Source organism: Sciurus vulgaris (genome assembly GCF_902686455.1).
Source record: "Sciurus vulgaris genome assembly, chromosome: 4".
Classification (NCBI taxonomy): domain Eukaryota; kingdom Metazoa; phylum Chordata; class Mammalia; order Rodentia; family Sciuridae; genus Sciurus; species Sciurus vulgaris.
In genome coordinates, this window is record NC_136464.1 from 37,384,457 (window position 1) to 37,402,739 (window position 18,283).

Consider the following 18,283-nt stretch of genomic DNA (forward strand, 5'->3'; position numbering starts at 1 on the left):
TCAGCAACTGAGTGAGGAAGCAGATTCTGGAATTATGTGGGTTCTGTTCTATTGTCTGCTTAAAGCTTTTACCCCACATCACAAACCATTTAAAAAAACTTGGAAGTTGCCCCAGTTTTTGGCCAACAAAAGTTTCTTAAGGTAATGAAGTTGTCAGCAACAATAATGAATAGAAACGGAATCCAGATTTTTTTCTCTGTTAATTAGCCCTATGATATTGTGATCTGGACAATCCAAGTTAACACAAATTCCATTTGGGCTTATAAATTTAGTAAACAGAGCCTAATGAATTAGAGTCCAGTAAATTCTGTGCCATATAGAGAAGTACAAAGAATAAAGATCACCTGGTAGTCTCCTACCATAGGTAACCATCCTCACCATTCCTGTGAATATCCTTCCAGAAATATATAGTCTCTGAACATAAAATAAACTTTTAACGAAGTAATTATGAAGTTGGTGCTTTGTTGTGTAAAGATGTGAATTTGTATCTTAACTTCTGTTTAATGCCTGTGGATCTCTAACCAAATAACTTTTTAGAGGTGTAATTTCTCCATACAGGAAAAAATGGGAATATTCAGGCCAATCTCATGGGTTCCTTGAAGGTATAATCCCTTAAAAAGTATATGTGCAGTGCAAGATACTGAGCAGTCAGTAAGGGTTTGTCCAGTGCACTGCAGTGCTTCTTTCTAAGGCTGACTAATGTATTTACTCCATTACTTACTCAAGAATAGTTCCTGCAAACTTCTTCTCTTTTTTCTTCATTTTTAGTTTTCATCCTCTCTTCATGTGTGGGGAACTGGGTTCAATCCTCAGCACCACATATAAATTAATGAATAAAATAAAGGTCCATCAACAATTCTGGTTTAGATTTAGATAGATAGAAGATAGTTTAGATTTAGATTTAGATATGTGTATACATATACGTATATAGGAATAATGTAGATAGCTTCCCATATTTTGATGAGGCTATCTTCTGGGCTTAGTTTAAATGAATAGAATTGGTTGTAGTGATTTCTCATCTATTATTTTTGAATCTTAAAGTCGTATCTGTAAAGTAGGGTCTTTCATCCCCAACATTATTTACATTTTGGATCAGATGAATCCTTGTTGCAGGGGCCGCCGTGTGCATTGTAGGATGCTTAGAGGCATCCCTAGCCCTGCTTACTACAAACTGGTAGCACTCTTCATTTGTGATAGTAAAAAATGTCTCCAGACATTGCCAAATGTCCCCTGGGGGAGGGTGCAAAATTGTCACCTATTGAGAACTACTGACTGTAAACATTGGCTAACCAATAGCAATTATGCAGGGATAATTACTTACCTGTTTTCCTCTTAGTTATATAAGGCACCATACTATTACTAACCTGCCCAATGAGTGTTTTTGACCTCTGGAGATGACAATATACAATTGGAATTTACATGAGTATGTGTTAAGAATGCTAGTAAAAACATGGTGATTGTTGAGGTCATCTATTTGCATCTTACCCTCCATAGAACTATAATAATGATGATTATGATAAGGCTGCCATTCATGGATACCTGCTATGTAATAGGCATCATGCTGTTTATTTAAACATATTTTACAGGAGAAACTCTGTGAAAGATGCCCAAGTCTGATGGAGTTTTAGGTGCCTCTGTCAGTTTAATGGATGCACATTTCACCTGAGTCCTGATTGACAAAACCAAATGAGGTCAAAATGTTCAGTAGGACCAAAAAGGTTCAGCAGTATCTGGGATCTGGGGAGCAAAGAGGTTATTTGTAATGTGTAATTAATAAACATAGGCTAAAATTGGTCAGTGACTCAATGTGGACTTGAAGAATTATACTAAAGCAGAGTAAAAGTCAAGTTTCCTGAACCAGCATTTTACAAGATAGACAGATTGTCTTCTGTCAGAACCAGAGTGTACATACAGATGCAAGCCCTTAGGTGGAGATATATACCTCTCTGTACAGAACAAAAGTTAATCATTTTGTTTTTATTTGTATTAATTTAGTGCTTGCCTCTCTTGATAAATATTTTTTAGTAGCAGATGGACACAATATCTTTATTTTATTTATTTATTTTTATGGGGTGCTGAGGATCCAATTCAGTGCCTCACTTGTGCTAGGCAGGTGCTACAACGTCAGCCTCTTGATTATTTATTTGGGTACTGGGGATTGAACCAGGGGTGCTTTACTACTTAGCTACATCTTCAGCCCTTTTTATTTTCTATTTTGAGACAGGGTCTCACTAGGTTACTTAGGGCCTCACTGAATGGCTGAGGCTGACATCAAACTTGTGATCCTCCTGCCTCAACCTCCGAAGTGTCTGGGATTATAGGTGTGCACCATAACACCTAGATTCAAAAACTGTTTTTAAGAACTTTTTATTGAAATACAGTAAATATTCTATCTGATGCATTTTCACCAATGGAACATACCTGTATAAAGAGCACATGTCCTTGAAGCCCTCCTTAGGCTGGCTCTCTTTTTTTTTTTTTTTTTTTTTTTTGACATTAAATGTTTTATTGAAAGAAATAGGAAAAATAAATCTGTGTACATGATCTTAGGTGAACATAACACACAAGCCTTTGCACACCTTCCTTTGTCTTATGAAACCTTGCCACCTTTAGAGTAATGACATCCACTGCAGCAATACTGTTTGTTACCTTATACTTGGTTCCTTTACCTTCAATCTCAAAATAAAATCAAACTCTTCTACAAAAAAGGACAAAAAGGAGGAATTAGGTCTTATGTCTCCTTTTGAACAGGGAAGATAATACCCATCCCAGATAGGTAATTTACATGTTACCAAAGCAGGCAGTTACTCTATAGAGTGTCTTACCAAGTGCCACGCACTGTTGAATATTAAATACATAGTCCTGGGCAATTCGGGCAGAGTCCTTTCCTTGGTGCCACAGATGAGGGCATTGACTTAGAGAGGTTTAATACTGTGCTCAAGTTTGATCAGTTAGTAAATGTGAATCTGCAAGGTCATTTGTGCTATGTGGGTAGGAGAAAGGGCCCACTCTTACCGTGGGTCAGGGGCTGGATTGAGAGCCTCTGGCAAGTGAAGAAAACCATGTCTTTTAAGGGGCCAAGCACCCTTGTTATCAGCATCCCAAGGCTCATGTTCATCCTGACATGAAGGTATAGCTTGATATTACTTGTTCTTCTTGTACTTTATATAATTAGAAGGATAATCTTGTATTAGTGAGATTAATCCATATCATGCTTTGTTCTGTATTATTTTCTAAATTATTCACTTTCCTTTCTGTGTATTCCATTTTGTGATTACACTGCAATTTATCTTTTTACTCTTGATGGACATTTGATCATGTCTAGTTTGGGCTATAACAAATAGTGTTGGTCTAAACATATAAATTCATTTATTTTGAATATATATCTAATATTAGGATTTTTATACCACATTGTCAACTTTATTATGTAGCGCTAGTTTTTGAAAATGTTTGTATACCTATGGCAGTATATGAGAGTTTGGGTTGCCTTGTAATTTCTCTGACACTTGATATTTACCATCTTTCATTTAAGCCATTCTGATAGATACGTAGTGGTATCTTAAAAAGTCTCCTGTGGGGAAAATTAGCTGGAAATTGGGGACCTCTTGTGACTTTATCACATCAACATCACTTTACCACTGAAAACTTAATGGGGTCCCTTCACCTAGTAGAGTCCTTCTGGTTGGGCCAAACAAGACCTTTAATCCATACTGAGTTAGCAGATACTCCCAGAGAAGGGTTTAGGAGGATCATCAGCTCACCTTGGAGGGCTCTCCGTTCTCTGGACTTCCAGGTTATCCAATCCTCAGTTCTTCACAACACTCCAACATCTGTAAAAAATGTGATTTTGTAATTCATCCTGGCTTTTCTAGTTTTTAAAGCTGAATCACATGTTTCATGACTTCTGTATCCTAGCCAGTGGAATTTTTTTTGTACACAGTCATGTTACATGTGAATCATGTTAGTTTTTTCCCCTCCCTTTCTCAACTTCATGTGTTTTGTTTCTTTTTCTTGCTTTATTGGACTGGTTAGAACTACCAGTACAGTGTCAAGTAGAAGAAGTAGTGGCATTCTATTTTTGAGACTGGGAGTGTTTGCTTTATTTCACCAATGAGTATGATAATTGCTATATTTTTTGTAAATATTTTTCAGATAAAGGAATTTTCTCTTTTTTATAGTTTGCTTCTTTTTAAAAGACATGAATCATTATTAAATGCTTTTTCCATATCTACCAAGATGATTCTTTTTCTTTTTTTTCTGTTCATACAGTTCAGTATATACTTTTCAAAAATAAATCACCCATAACCCTTTATGAAATTACTGTAGTAATATTTTCATGTTCCCTATCACACATGAGATAGTTCTATACCATCTCTTTTTCTCTCGTTCAGACACACATTTAATCCTGCCACACATTATCCTTTATTTTATTTGTTTATTTTATTTTTTGTGGTGCTAAGGATTGAACCCAGTGCCTCACACATGCTAGGCAAGCCCTCTGCCACTCAGCCCCAGCCCCCACATTATCCTTTCATGAGCAATGCATAGTGAGATGGTTTCAACTCAGGGATTCCTTCAGCAGATTAGAAGCACTCTTAATTCAGATTCCTTCCACTACCTATCTTCATTTTATATGGGAAAGGAGTAAAAAAACTGAAAACTTTCTTTGGAGCATTTTGACCTACTTTAATTTTTGTTTTTTGTTATTTGGGATTGTGAGAAAGGAGAATGGGGTCAGCGAAGGACTGTGAGGGTGGAAACTGGAAACTGGAAAAGAAAGCCTTCTGTGATTTCCTTAAGCACTATCAACTGCTCCTCCCCTTCCCACGCTTCCTCTTTCTTTGTAGTTCCAGCTTTGCCACAAATCAGTTGTGTCACTGTTCTTGGGCAAGTCACTTATTAATCACTGAGTTCTTGTTTCTCATCTGGGGTTGAGGAGTGTGACCCTTATAGCTGTTGTGAACCACCACTTAATAAGAATGGAAAGATTAAATGAGCAGTGCATAAAGTACATGGCACTTTTTAAAAAATGGGAGTGATTGTTAGGATTAGTTTTGTACAGTGACATCTGTCTTTAGTAGGTTGAATACTGTTTAGAAGGGTTCTTGTGAAACACTTTGTCCAAACTACACCTGTAGGAAACCTTATATAATTAATTACGGTAAGACGTATAACTGCAGGGGGTACAAAGTGAAAGTTTGTTCATTTGCTTAAACCTTTATAAAGTCTGTAGAAAGTGTTGATCGTAAACTCCTTTCCAGAGGACCAGGACACAGAGTTAGAACAGCTAACATTCTTCCTGGAACTAAGGCATACCATCTAATCACAGTAAAATCAGATTGAGTTGGCAGGATTTTGATCTGTGGTGTATGAAGTAAGGAATACCTGTTCCTACAAGAAGAGCCTGAAGAACCAAGGAGACATGCTGTTGTTTAGGTTAAGTAACACTTAATTGGTAATTGTGTTCTTAAACTATGTTGATATATTGAGGTATCTTAGGGCTCACACCACTACCTTGACACCTCTCTGCCCTGCCTCCTTTGGGAAGCAGGATGTTATGTAGTGTGGTTCTGATTTCAGGCATTTCATCTCTGGGCCTCTCCTCCACATCAGGAGTGCCATAGGCCTCAGCTTCCACCCATGGTTTTGGGAGTGGATAGGCAGGTTCCACAGAAGGGAGGTTTTGATTTGTAAATTTGACTATTAGCATGATCACTCACCTGTTCAGGTTTATAGGTCATAATTTCTAAATTGGGCCTAACTTTATATTTGTGGAGTGCTATAGGTGTGGATAGGACACAAAAGGTAAAGTAAAATTTCCCAATCTATTATTAAATAGGCTGTAAAACAAAGTGGGGGGAGATCAAATGAATAAGATTATTCTTCCTGATAAAACTTAACTGTTGTGGGAGTATAGGAATGACTCTACTTGGGGATTCATTTTTGCCAACTTGAATTTTAGGCCCTTATATACCTGTGTCCATAATATTTTGTTTTTCATTTTTTCCTTTTCTCTGTGTGTGTGGGGCAGTGCTGGGGATGGAACATGGGGACCTGTACTGTATGAGTGAAGCTTGCGCTCTGCTGCTGACCTGCACCACCAGCCACGTCCATGGTTTTCAAGTGGAGGCTCTGTTTGTGGGTCCATGAACACCACGCTTCCTTTTCCCCACCATATTCCTCTTGCTTTTTTCTTATTAGTACACCTTGATCAGGTGTTCCCTTCTACTTTGGTTGACCCGTTACTTTTTATTTGTCATGTTTCTCACCTCTTTTCTCCCTTCTCTTTTCCCCTCTTAGACAGGGTTAGGGGTGTGTGTGTGTGTGTGTGTGTGTGTGTGTCCGTCCGTGTCCGTGCGCCGCCCCCCCCTCCCGCTTTTTTAATTCTGTAGTGCTGTAGTGCCCTGGGGACAACTTTGTCACCACACTTAAAAGATAATGACCTGTTTCTGTGTTAGTGGTCTGGGTTCCTTTACAGCGAGGGCTCTGGTGTGCTCATCTTTCTTTATAGCCAGTGTGCATGGTGCAGTGCCTGGACCTTAATAGGCTTCCTAAAGTGTTTGGATACTGTAGGTGAGGCTAAAGACAGGAGGGAGTTAAATATGGTTCTGATTGTAACTTTTTGTGAAATTATTTTGGGCAAGTGACTTAAGTTCCTTGAACTTCATTTTTCTCATGGGTAAAATGAGACTAGCCCACTTGGAGATCATGTTAAAATGCACATTCTGGCTCAGTAAGTCTGATGGGTTCTGATATTTTGCATTTTTAACCAACTCATGAACTGTCAGGAGGATCTGCCAGTCTATAGACTGCAAAGTACTAGATAACATAATGAATCTTTCAGCTTTTGCCTTCTGTGGTTATATTGTTTTAAATTCTGAACAAGATCACAAAATATGTTGTAATTACTAAACATTTCCCCATTTTATCAGAATGCTGAAAACTGACAATTCTGTACCTAAAATTGAGTATAATAATGTCCCTAAAATTGAAAGCAATTTTATTGCTCCTAAAATTTTGACTTTGACAAGTTAAAAATATCAAATAAATGTCTGGGAAAGCATTTGATTTAGCACTTACTTGTCATCTAAGACATCAGATTGCTTGCTTATTGGAGAACATTTGCAATAAATAAAATTACTGTTGAAGGCTTATGCTAATGAGGGAGCTGAGATAGACAGACATGTGATCTCATGAGTATAAATATAAATACAGAGACAGACAAGCTGTTGGTGAATTCATCATCATCATCAGAGGAATTCCCAGTCATCTCCTTCAGTTCTCCAGAAGGTAGGAATCAGATCTTTGTAGGAAGTCTTAATATACTATAGATAAAGCCAAATTATCTCTTGAATATGAATTTTTGGCAATGGGTCTTAATTGAAAATATTGCTACTGTTTCTTTGGCTTTTTCTCTTTCCAGAAGTCATGATATAATTTAGTAGCATTGGCAGCTTAGTAATTTATACCTGTTCTTGATCCTGTGCCCTGTGTACAAACATCTAAAAGTAGTCAGACTAAATTTTATATGTATAACAGAATATTCCTTTACTATCAGCCCCACCAGGGATATTAATCAGGCACAGCTACAATGTCCAAATAAGTATATCCATGCCTGTGGTGGACTCTGATCATTTGTAAATGGTTCTTATTGGGCTAGGAACTCCCAATCTCATTAACGGTTTACCTGTATCATACTCTCTTTTTCCATTTTAAATATTTTTTATTGAGAAAATGAAAACCTGGACAAGGGAAATTGAAACCCTGAAAAAAGTACAGAATGTAGACTATAGTTGAGGGTTGTTATCTTTATATAATGAGTTTTAAACTTCCCGCAAAATAAGTTTATACTACCAAAGTGAACAAGCTGTATTTGACCTTCTTACAACTGTTATGGATTAGACAGAAGTTTAACTTCATCATCATCACATTTTAATCATTTGTAATCCTTGGTTCCCTGTCAAACTAGCTGGGGCAAGCATAAATAGAGGGAGTTGCTCATAAATGATAGCAATGGAAGCCTTTGGTTTGTTGTTTTTTTTGTTTTGTTTTGTTTTTTGATAGCAAGGATTGAACCCAGGGGCACTTAACCACAACCCAGGTTCTTTTTAAATTTTATTTTATTTAGAGACAGGGTCTCGCTGAGTTGCTTTAGGCCCTCATTAAGTTGCTGAGGCTGGTTTTGAACTTGTGATCTTCCTTCTTCAGCCTTCCAAGTTGCCGGGATTATAGGTGTGCACCACCTTGCCTGACAACGTTTGCTGCATTCTAAACAGATTATCCTTTGGGAAATCTATTAACCAAAACTGCTATCTGAGGTTCTCTGTGCCCTCTTTGGAGTCTTTTTTTTTTTTTTTTTTTTTTTTAATATTTTTAGTTGTAAATGGACACGATACCTTTATTTTATTTATTTACTTTTAATTTATTTACTTTTCAATCCCCAGTGCCTCATATGTTTCTAGGCAAGCACTCTACTACCAAGCTACAACCCCAGCTCCTCTCTGGAGTCTTTTTTTTTTAATTTTTTTTTTTTAGTTGTAGATGGGCACAATACCTTTATTTATTCATTTTATGTGGTTCTGAAGATTGAACCCTTTGCCTCACACATGGAATGCAAGCGCTCTACCACTGAGCCATGATCCCAGTCCTGGAGTCTTAAATAGACCATTTTCTATCATCTAGAATTTTAAGTGTCTTATTATTAATGAAGTTGAAAATAGTTGTTAATAATGACTTTTCACTTTCAGATTGCTCTGAATTTTCCAACTGGGGCCTTATATCCCAAAAATGCTAGTATTATATTTTGTACTTTGTTTTTCAAGAAATTATTTTTACTATAAATAGGATGAGACCATTAACACTGTTTAAATTGTTATATGATAACCAGTATTATACTTTTAGTATGACATACAGTATTGATCCTTAAAATTCCAGTTATTACCTCTTCAAATAACAAGGGGACAATCCCCCCCCACCGCTCCTCTCTTTTTTCTTTTCATACCAGGGATTGAACCCAGGGCACTTAACCACTGAGCCATATCCCCAGCCCTTTAAAAAATTTTTTTTATTTTCAGACAAGGTCTCACTAAGTTGCTTAGGGCCTCACTAAATTGCTGAGACTGACTTTGAACCTGTGATCCTCCTGCCTCAGCTTCCCAAGCTGCTGGGATTATAGGTGTGCACCACCACACTCAGCCAAGGGGACAATCTTTAGGAACAAACCTGTTTGGTTTATCAATTTTTATTCAGATTAAACAATTTATAGAAAATTTCAGAGTGGAAGGAATTCTGATAAAATCAAACTAGATTTTTACTCCTATAATCTCTAGTGGTTTTAACACAGTATTTTATGTAAAATAATTATATTCCTATTTATACTACCCCTGATTTACGTTTAAATCTGGGGCTGGGATTGTGGCTCAGTGGTAGAGCACTTGCCTAGCAAGTGTGAGGCCCTGGGTTTGATCCTCAACACCACATAAAAATAAAAAAATAAAATAAAATAAATAAAAAATAAATTTAACTACCAGTCTTTAAGAACAGTCAAATCTACTCATGTTGTCTTCTAGGTAAGAAGCCAATGTACTAGCTCACTTTTACTCTATAGTTTCAGAAACGTTGTTGTGTTTACCTGATGAATCTGCTGACAGTAGGTTAGTAGGTTCAATTTGTGTGTGTGTTGTCTCTCTCTCTCTCTCTTTCTCTTTCTTTTGGCACTCAGGGGTACTTTATCACTGAGCTATATCCCCATCCCTTTTTTTTTTTTTGGAAACACTCTAAGTTACCAAGGCTGGCCTCCTGCCTCAACCTCCTATCAATTTTTTGTCTCTTAAGCAGTCCCCAGTACAGATAAAAGGTACATTGGAACTGAGTGTAGTGGTACATGCCTATAATATCAGCAACCCAAGAGGATGAGTTGGGAGGATCATGAGTTCAAGGCAGCCTGGGTGACATAGTGAGATTACATCAGTAGAAAGAGAGCCAGGGCAACGAAGTGGAGTAAGAAAGAAAGAAACTGCCTTACTCTGAAAAACTGTACATGGAGAACTGAGGATTGGGATGTAGCTCAATGGTAGAGCACTTGCCTAGTATGTATGAGGCCTTGGATTCTATCTCCAGCACCCCAAAAATACATGCAACTGCTCAGAAAAGCAGGAGGATTTTCAGTTCTAGGCCAGCCTCGGCAAATTATTAGCAAGACCATGTCTCAAAATAAAAAATATAAAGGGCTGGAGATGTAGCTCAGTGATAAAGCACCCCTCAGTTCAGTCCCCAGTATGGGGGGGGGGAAGAGAGAGAGAGAAACAGACAGACAGACAGACAGAAACAGAGAGAAACATACGTGGAAAATTCCTTTACTGCACTGATACCAACCAATACCTTTACAGCATTCTTTGTGTTGGTAGTCCTTTTCTATCATTCCATCTCTAACCCTCCTAGAAAAGACAGGGAGAGCTATCAGAGGAAGCCCTTTGTAAGAGAATTAATCTAACATCTCTGTTAAGATTGTCAAACTGTTCTTGCACTGTCATGCAACTCTTCAGCAGATTAAAAAATTGTCTATCAAACAACATTGCCCTATGTAAATTTATGATTTTTAATTAAAATAAAAAAATTGTCTCTTATACTGTATTAAGATTTCAAAGAATTGTTCTTTATTGTTATGAGCATGTGTGTATCTTACCCATGAGACCTAGATATCTTTGAATATCATCAGTTGAGTAATGTTTTGGCTGTCCTAGTAATAATTCTTACATAACCTCTAACCTTATTTACTCTAGCAGATAGCCCTGTGTATGTAAGTAGTTACTGGTAATTGAAAAATTTATTCTAGGTTAGCACACTGACCAACTGATTTCTCAATCCACTGTGTGTAAGAACCCCATCCATGTACTCCCATAGATTCAAATATGACTCCATGAAAACAATGTTAGCATATCTTTGAAAGAATGAGGAGGGGTAAGACACAGGCGAAGAATGACTACACTCTTTAAATAGACTATAAAAAGTTTCTTCTGGGGCTGAGGATATAGGTTTATGGTAGAGCACATGCTTAGCATTAGCCTGAGGCCCTAGGTTGGATCCCCAGCAACAATAAAAGTTTCCTCCCGGTGTTTCTTTTATCTGATAATGTATTATATGGATTCACTCGATGTCATTCTTTGTCCTTTAAAAAATAAAACAAAAAAAAGTAGGCACAATGCAACAAGTAATGATCTTTTTCTTTTTAGTTTCCAAAAAAGGACTTACAGCAAAATGAATAATCCTGCTATCAAGAGAATAGGAAATCACATTATCAAATCTCCTGAAGACAAGCGAGAATACCGTGGACTAGAGCTGGCCAATGGTATCAAAGTACTTCTCATCAGTGATCCCACCACGGATAAGTCATCAGCAGCACTTGATGTACACATAGGTACAATATAAAACTGTGAATTAAGCTTTGTTCAGTTTCATTGATCTAATGTTGACATTTACTATAACTCTCCATATGAATGTAAATACCCGGTAGTTTTTAGTTCTATATATCTTATTTATTTATTTATTTATTGCTAAAAAACAAGTCTTTCAGTGTTGCTTGTGGGAATACAAATTTTTATTATTTTAAACAATTTGTCAGTTCTAGAAAACTGAAGACAAGCCTACTCCACAATTTAGGAATCCTGCCTCTAGGTCCATAGTAAGGGAGATTCTTCACCTGTGAAGCAGTCCTTGCTTATTCACGATTTACCTCCCATGTTTTCAGTTCACTGCAGTCCAAAAATATGAAATGGAGGATTCAAGAAATAAACAATTTACAACTTTTAAGTAATTTTTTTGCAGATGTTATAATTGTCATGTCTTGGTTATCTCTTACTGTACCTAATTTACAAATTAAGATTTACTGTAGATTTGTATGCATTGGAAAAAGCATAGTATACATAGTGACTGCCCAGGGTTTCCCTCCACAGAGGCCTTGGAAAGTATCCCCTAAAGATAAGGTATGGTATCCCCTTCCCCTTACTTCATCTTATTTATTTTTAACCCATTTTGTTCCATCATCTCAGATGTGGAACACCTATAAAAATTTAAATTGAACAACAAATATACCATTTGTAATAACTTTGAAATAATACTTAAATATTTATTATGCTCACAGAATTGAAAACTTGTGTCTAACTAGGTTAATACTTTATTTTGTACCAAACCCCTTGTACATCTATTGGCATACTATAATTGCCTATGTCAAATGAATCTTAAATTTACTGTAAACATTTTGTTAGATTCCCACCTAAGTTGATCTGCAGCAAGAAAATTTTGTTCCTATTCTTTACAGTTCTGATTTTTTTCACTTTGTTACATTAATGTCATATTTTGTAAACTCTAATGTGCACATTTCTTCTACATTTAATGTCACTTTAATCAATGTCTTACCTGTATGTACATTTAGCAGATTTTTTTTTTTTTAATGTGTTTCAGGTTCATTGTCAGATCCTCCAAATATTGCTGGCTTAAGTCATTTTTGTGAGCATATGCTTTTTTTGGGAACAAAGAAATACCCTAAAGAAAATGAATACAGCCAATTTCTCAGTGAGCATGCAGGAAGTTCAAATGCCTTTACCAGTGGAGAGCATACCAATTACTATTTTGATGTTTCCCATGAACACCTAGAAGGTGCCCTAGACAGGTAATGCTGAATACCCTGTGAATTATCCAACTTCGTGCACTTAATCACATTAATAAAAATAATAGTTGTTATTTTTACAAAGATGACTTCATGGCTTTAAGTTTTAACAAATGACATGTTAACCAGTTTTTTCCCCTGTGGTTTATAAAAAGGAAAAATAGTGTTATAATAAAGAAAACATGATGAATGACATGTATTTACTTTGTGGTGGAGGAAAAACAATGGCATGAGTTTAACCAACCTTCAGGCCTACAAGATATTGTATTGACTTATAAAATTCTTATTGGCACTTCCCATTTTAACAAGTGTTGCATCTAAAGCACATGAAGAAGAATAACCTGTTCCAGAATGCTTGACCTTCAATATTGTGTTGTTTAGTTCCTCACATTCTTAAAGGTACTTAATAGATATGGAATGTTTTGACCGGCTGTTTGAATCTTAGGGATATTTTGAAAGTATTTTTTGGAGTAAGCTCCATTAGTCCAGTTTAATTTCTTGATCAATTTTCTATATAACCAACACCTTCTAATTTTTTGTTGTGTTAGGGATTCCTTTTCAGTATTCACTAAGTTTTTGGTAGTGAATTTTTATAGTTTTCTGTTTCCAATATACAGTTCTGCAATAAAGTTTGGGGAGGATCTGTAATAAAGTTTTAAGTTTTTAGTTTTGATCATTGTCAGCTTTATTTGCTTAGACTATATTAATAGTAGTAAAATTGTTTTAAAAAATGAATAGTTCGCATTTATTCCTTAGGACAAAGTCTGTAACTGGACAAAGGTGTGGGTTTACGATACTGACTGGTCAAAGCAAATCTGCTTCCTACTTATTCTCTTAGATTTCAGTGTTTAGGCAGCAACTTTGTGGCTAATCACCTTTTATGTATATTTCCAAGAGATTTCCATTAATGAGTTCCACGGGTTCATACACTGAATTTCATTTCTTGCTTTATAAATGCTGCGACAGATGTTCTGTGTGGTGGAGGATGTCTGTTATATGGTTTAGGGTAAAAAGCCACATGTATAAGACCATCTTTTAAACACTTGATTATTCTGTGTCATAAACATACTCTATTCGGGCCTATACAACTTTGGTATGTAGCTCTTAGGCACTTTCCCTATTTTCAGTGTATCGAAGTAGGTAGGAGATTACATATTTATAAATATCTCTGTTGTATATCTTTGTAGAATCCAGATAGATGGATTTTTCTATGTGTAAAATACTTAGCACAGTATCATATTCATTTACACACTTAAAATAAATACCAAGTAATGACAGTAGCCTCTTTGACAGCTAAACTGAGGTGTAGTAACTAAGATGCTTATAGACCCAAGAGTCTCTTAAGTCTACTTATTAGTAGTCCAGAATTCAGAATCTCTGCTCTTCACTGCATCTTAATTCTGGGCCTCATTCTGGTAGGATAGGATCTAAAATTAATTAATTTCCTTCCTTCCTTGTGTATATGTGTGTGTGCATGCTGGGGATTGAACCAAGTGCTCACACATGCTAGGCAAGCCCTGTAGCACTAAACTACATCCACAGCCTTTTTGATCTGTTTTTTATTTTGAGACTGGGTCTTGCTAAATTGTGAAGGCTGGCCTTGAACTTACAATCCTCCTGCCTCAGCTTCCCATGTTGCTGGGAGTACAGGTGTACACAGTAGGATCTAAACTTTCTTGAGAAGAATGCTAAATGAAGTCATGACTGGAGCTGGGCACGGTGGCACACACCTGTAATCCCAGTGATGGAGGAGACTGAAGCAGGAGGATTGCAAGTTCAAGACCCACTTCAGCATCTTAGTGAGGTCCTAATCTACTTAGTGAGATCTCAAGATAAAAAATATAAAGGGCTAGAGGTATAGCTTAGTGGTCAGGCACCCATGGGTTCAGTCCTCAGTATCAAACAGAAAGGAAGAAAAAGAAATCATGACTTAAATTGCTATTCAATATAGAAAAATGAATTTATTAGCTAAGGGTATTTTGGTTAAACTTTGGAACTATTATTAAAGAATAGCCTCAAGAAAAGTATATTGGTTACTTATGTTAGGGTTTACACACCATGTTAGTTGTTGAATCACTGCTTATTAAAAATTCATAGGCTGTTTATCTTACTAATTCATAAAAACCCATAATTATAGCTTAGTCAAACTAATGTGTCATACCTTAGGTTTTTCACTGCATTTTTTTTCCCTACTAATTTAAGTTTGTTTGTTTTTCTCCATAAGAAGAAAAAATATTCAAATCATGCCTTTTAAAAGTAGGTCACTTAATTTGTTTGTCCTGAGGTGCCATGCCTGAGTCTTAGTGAAATTGCATCTAAAACTGTAAATTTAAGATTTATTCAGCTAAAAACTCTCACCTGTCCCCCACCTTTTATTTTAGAGAATTAGTCATACAGAGTAAGGTTTTCATAGACATGCCAAATTGCAAATCTCATATAGATTGCTTTATCTCTGTAAGTCTACCCTGACTTTTTAGTGTTAATCTATTTATATTTCCACTAATTATTTAGCATCTCTGGAATAGATCAGCGCCTCTGAATTTATATATGCCTAATGTTATATTCTTATTTTATTACTTACAACTTAAATTCCTTTTTCATAGTAGCAATGGTGATGTTTTCTATTTATATAGAATTCACATTTCCTGTCTATTAAGTTTCAAAAATATTTTTTAAAGTCTGTTCTTTTAAAATGACAGTTTCAAATTGTTATGTTTCACACCCTTAGGTTTGCACAATTTTTCCTGTGCCCCTTGTTTGATGAGAGTTGTAAAGACAGAGAAGTGAATGCAGTTGATTCAGAACATGAGAAGAATGTGATGAATGATGCTTGGAGACTCTTTCAGTTGGAAAAAGCTACAGGGAATCCTAAACACCCCTTCAGCAAATTTGGGACAGGTTTGTCAACAGCTGCTTTCATACATTAGTTCTCCTTGACCTCTTTTAAACACACAGTCTCTTTTCACTGCATTGTGTTTTACAGTTCATGATAGATTTAAGAATTTCCCACTCCTACTTGAATCCTATTCAAATAGGGTTCTAAATGTTTAAGAAGCAGAACAGTCAAGTTGTGATATCTAACATTTCAAAGGCAGAAGATAATTGTCTTATTCTGAAATCTGCCTTCCAAATGGAAGTGCTTTTTAAAGGCTCATTTCAAAGCTCATTGAATGCTGCCATCACCACAGCCACTTTACTCATCCAGTGCGCAGCATCTGCCAGGGAGCAGTTGTATGGGAGATAGAACCCTGGATACACAGGTCACTGTGCTTCAAGAGCTGCTGTTTCCTGGAAGGAAATAAGAGGTGGGGGTGACAGGAAACAGACTAAAATAAATGAGGAGATTTTTTATTTTATACTTATACTGTTTTCCTTTGTTCAATTTTTCTTTAAAAGCTACTTGTTTAATTTAAATATTTAAATAGTTCAAAAGTATTTAAAGTAAAAAATAAAAACAAAAACACACTCCCTTTTTTTCATCTACTCTTACCAGTCCCACTAACCAGAAGTCATTATTGTTAATAGGTTGCTTTTAAAATATTGCTTCAGGTATTATAAAATTTCATAGAAACAATGATAATAGGTTACTTAGTATACTTATAAACGGACTGCTTATTTTAGAAGTTAAGTCTGGGAAAATTTTAAGACTGTAAAGACAGCTTTCTTCAAGTTTGGATACCATTCAGACTTTTGCAAGTTTGGATACATCCAGCAGCAGCTAGGGAAATTATCATAGCTTTACAGAATTAGAAGGAGTTTTCAAAAATTGCATTTAGAAGCAGTGATATTATATTCTTTAGGTTTATACTACATGGTGTTCAATATTAGCATCATTATCAAGATGAATACTGTCGTCCTTAAAATATCTATAAAATGAAAAGTGGTTTTCATAAAGACCATCAGCATACATAATATGTCAAAAAGGGAATGTGAATTTTAAAAAACAAATTTCCAAATGACTTTTGTCCTTCAGTACCCCTCCTTTTGTGCGTGCGTGTGTGTGTGTGTGTGTGTGTGTGAGAGAGAGAGAGACAGAGAGAGAGAGAGAGAGAGAGGTGGGGGGAGGGCGGGAGAGAGAGAGAGAGAGAGAGATACTGGAGATTCAATGTCAGGCCTCCTGTATGTTAGGCAGGTGCTCCACCACTAAGCTATATTCCCAGCCCTGAAACAGTCCCACCTTGGGTAGGTAGATATTTAGACTAAAAGTGCTGTTATTGTGCAGAACATGGTAGAACTCCTCTTCAGGGGTTGCTTTCCTTTAAATAGCTCCCTAGTTGTGATAAATGATAATCAGAATAATCAGAAAGCAGTCACAGATCTTTCAAAAATAAATCTAGTGATGAGATGAATATCATTACTTCTAGTCACAAGCAAGGAACAATCTTAAAATGTCCTAGAGAGCGTTTCAAGAGTGATAAGCAAAGAGATACATTGCTTGGCAAAAAGTTTACGGGTGAAGTTTGAGGACATGTTTATTTTTATAATCTGACAAGTTAGGCCATTAATTAGTAAAGAACAAGATAATGTAAACAGCTAGGAGATGAGTGAGCCAGACTCAGTACATAAGAACAGAAAATGTGATATAAGTAATGCAGATTTCAAGAGACCTTCATTTTTCATAGAGATTCTGTCCTTTTTTGAGGGCACAGATACGTTTGCAAATATGATGAATGCTATACACCTTCATCCCAGAAATTATACATATATAAAATTTTGCAAAAACAATCCTTGAAGAAGAATCCTTGTCAGAAATTCATGTTTAATTTGCTTCTGTTATTTTTTTAGTGGCCTTGGATGTTTGTGTGATTATGGGCTATTTTGTCAATCAAGGAATTATAATTTTAAATAATATCAGGAAAATGGGTATTTTTAAATGAATGAAAACTAAGCATTGCATTATCTATCTATTTAACTTTTAATTAAGATATTTGTCTTTTACAGTGTTTTTTTTCATGCTTCAGACATAGTGGTGTTCAAACTTTTTTTTTTTTAAAGTAGGGATTTAACTCAGGGGCATTTTACCTCCGAGCTACATCCCCAGCCCTATCGATTGATTGATTGATTGATTGATTGACAGGATCTCACTAAGTTAATGAGGGCCTCCTAAGTTGCTGAGGCTGGCTCTGAACTTGATATACTATTGGTGGGGAAATAAATAGATTCAACCACTCTGGAAAACAATTTGATAATATCTAATAAAGTGATATCCCTGCCCTTCAAACCACAGAATCTGTTTCTTGACCTATGCTGTGGAAAGAAGCAACTTTAGCAGTTGTACACAGAGAACACAAACAGGAATGTTCACATGACATTTTTTTGTACTGGTGAGAAATAGGAAATGACTTAAGTATCCATCTGCAGTTGAATAAATTATTACATTTTGGTCTATTCATACAGTAGAATGTTTTATAGTTGTTAAAATGAGTGAGCTAGAACTAACTCATGTATTAAAGAGGAAAACATGCTAAGTGAAATAAGCCAATCCCCCAAAAAAACAAAAGCTGAATGTTTTCCCTGATAAATGGATGATGACATATAATGGTGTTGGGGGTGGGGTGGGGAGTGAGAGAATAATGGAGGAACTTTAGATTATGTAGAGGGAAATGAGAGGGAGCAGGG

The 18,283-nt window shown here is 36.1% G+C and overlaps 1 protein-coding gene across 4 annotated transcripts in view; it reads left to right on the plus strand.

Annotated features, from left to right (window-relative positions):
* The window catches only part of IDE (insulin degrading enzyme), a 91,964-nt gene that overhangs the window by 9,376 nt on the left and 64,305 nt on the right, over positions 1-18,283 (plus strand). For 3 of the 4 annotated variants that reach the window (XM_079137550.1, XM_079137549.1, XM_079137552.1), the window contains 3 exons: positions 11,232-11,416; positions 12,460-12,667; positions 15,393-15,562. In XM_079137550.1, the coding sequence (XP_078993676.1) occupies positions 11,232-11,416; positions 12,460-12,667; positions 15,393-15,562 (563 nt within the window). Of the gene's footprint in view, positions 1-7,168; positions 7,291-11,231; positions 11,417-12,459; positions 12,668-15,392; positions 15,563-18,283 lie in introns of those variants that run through there. The other variant, XM_079137551.1, reaches the window with a different exon arrangement.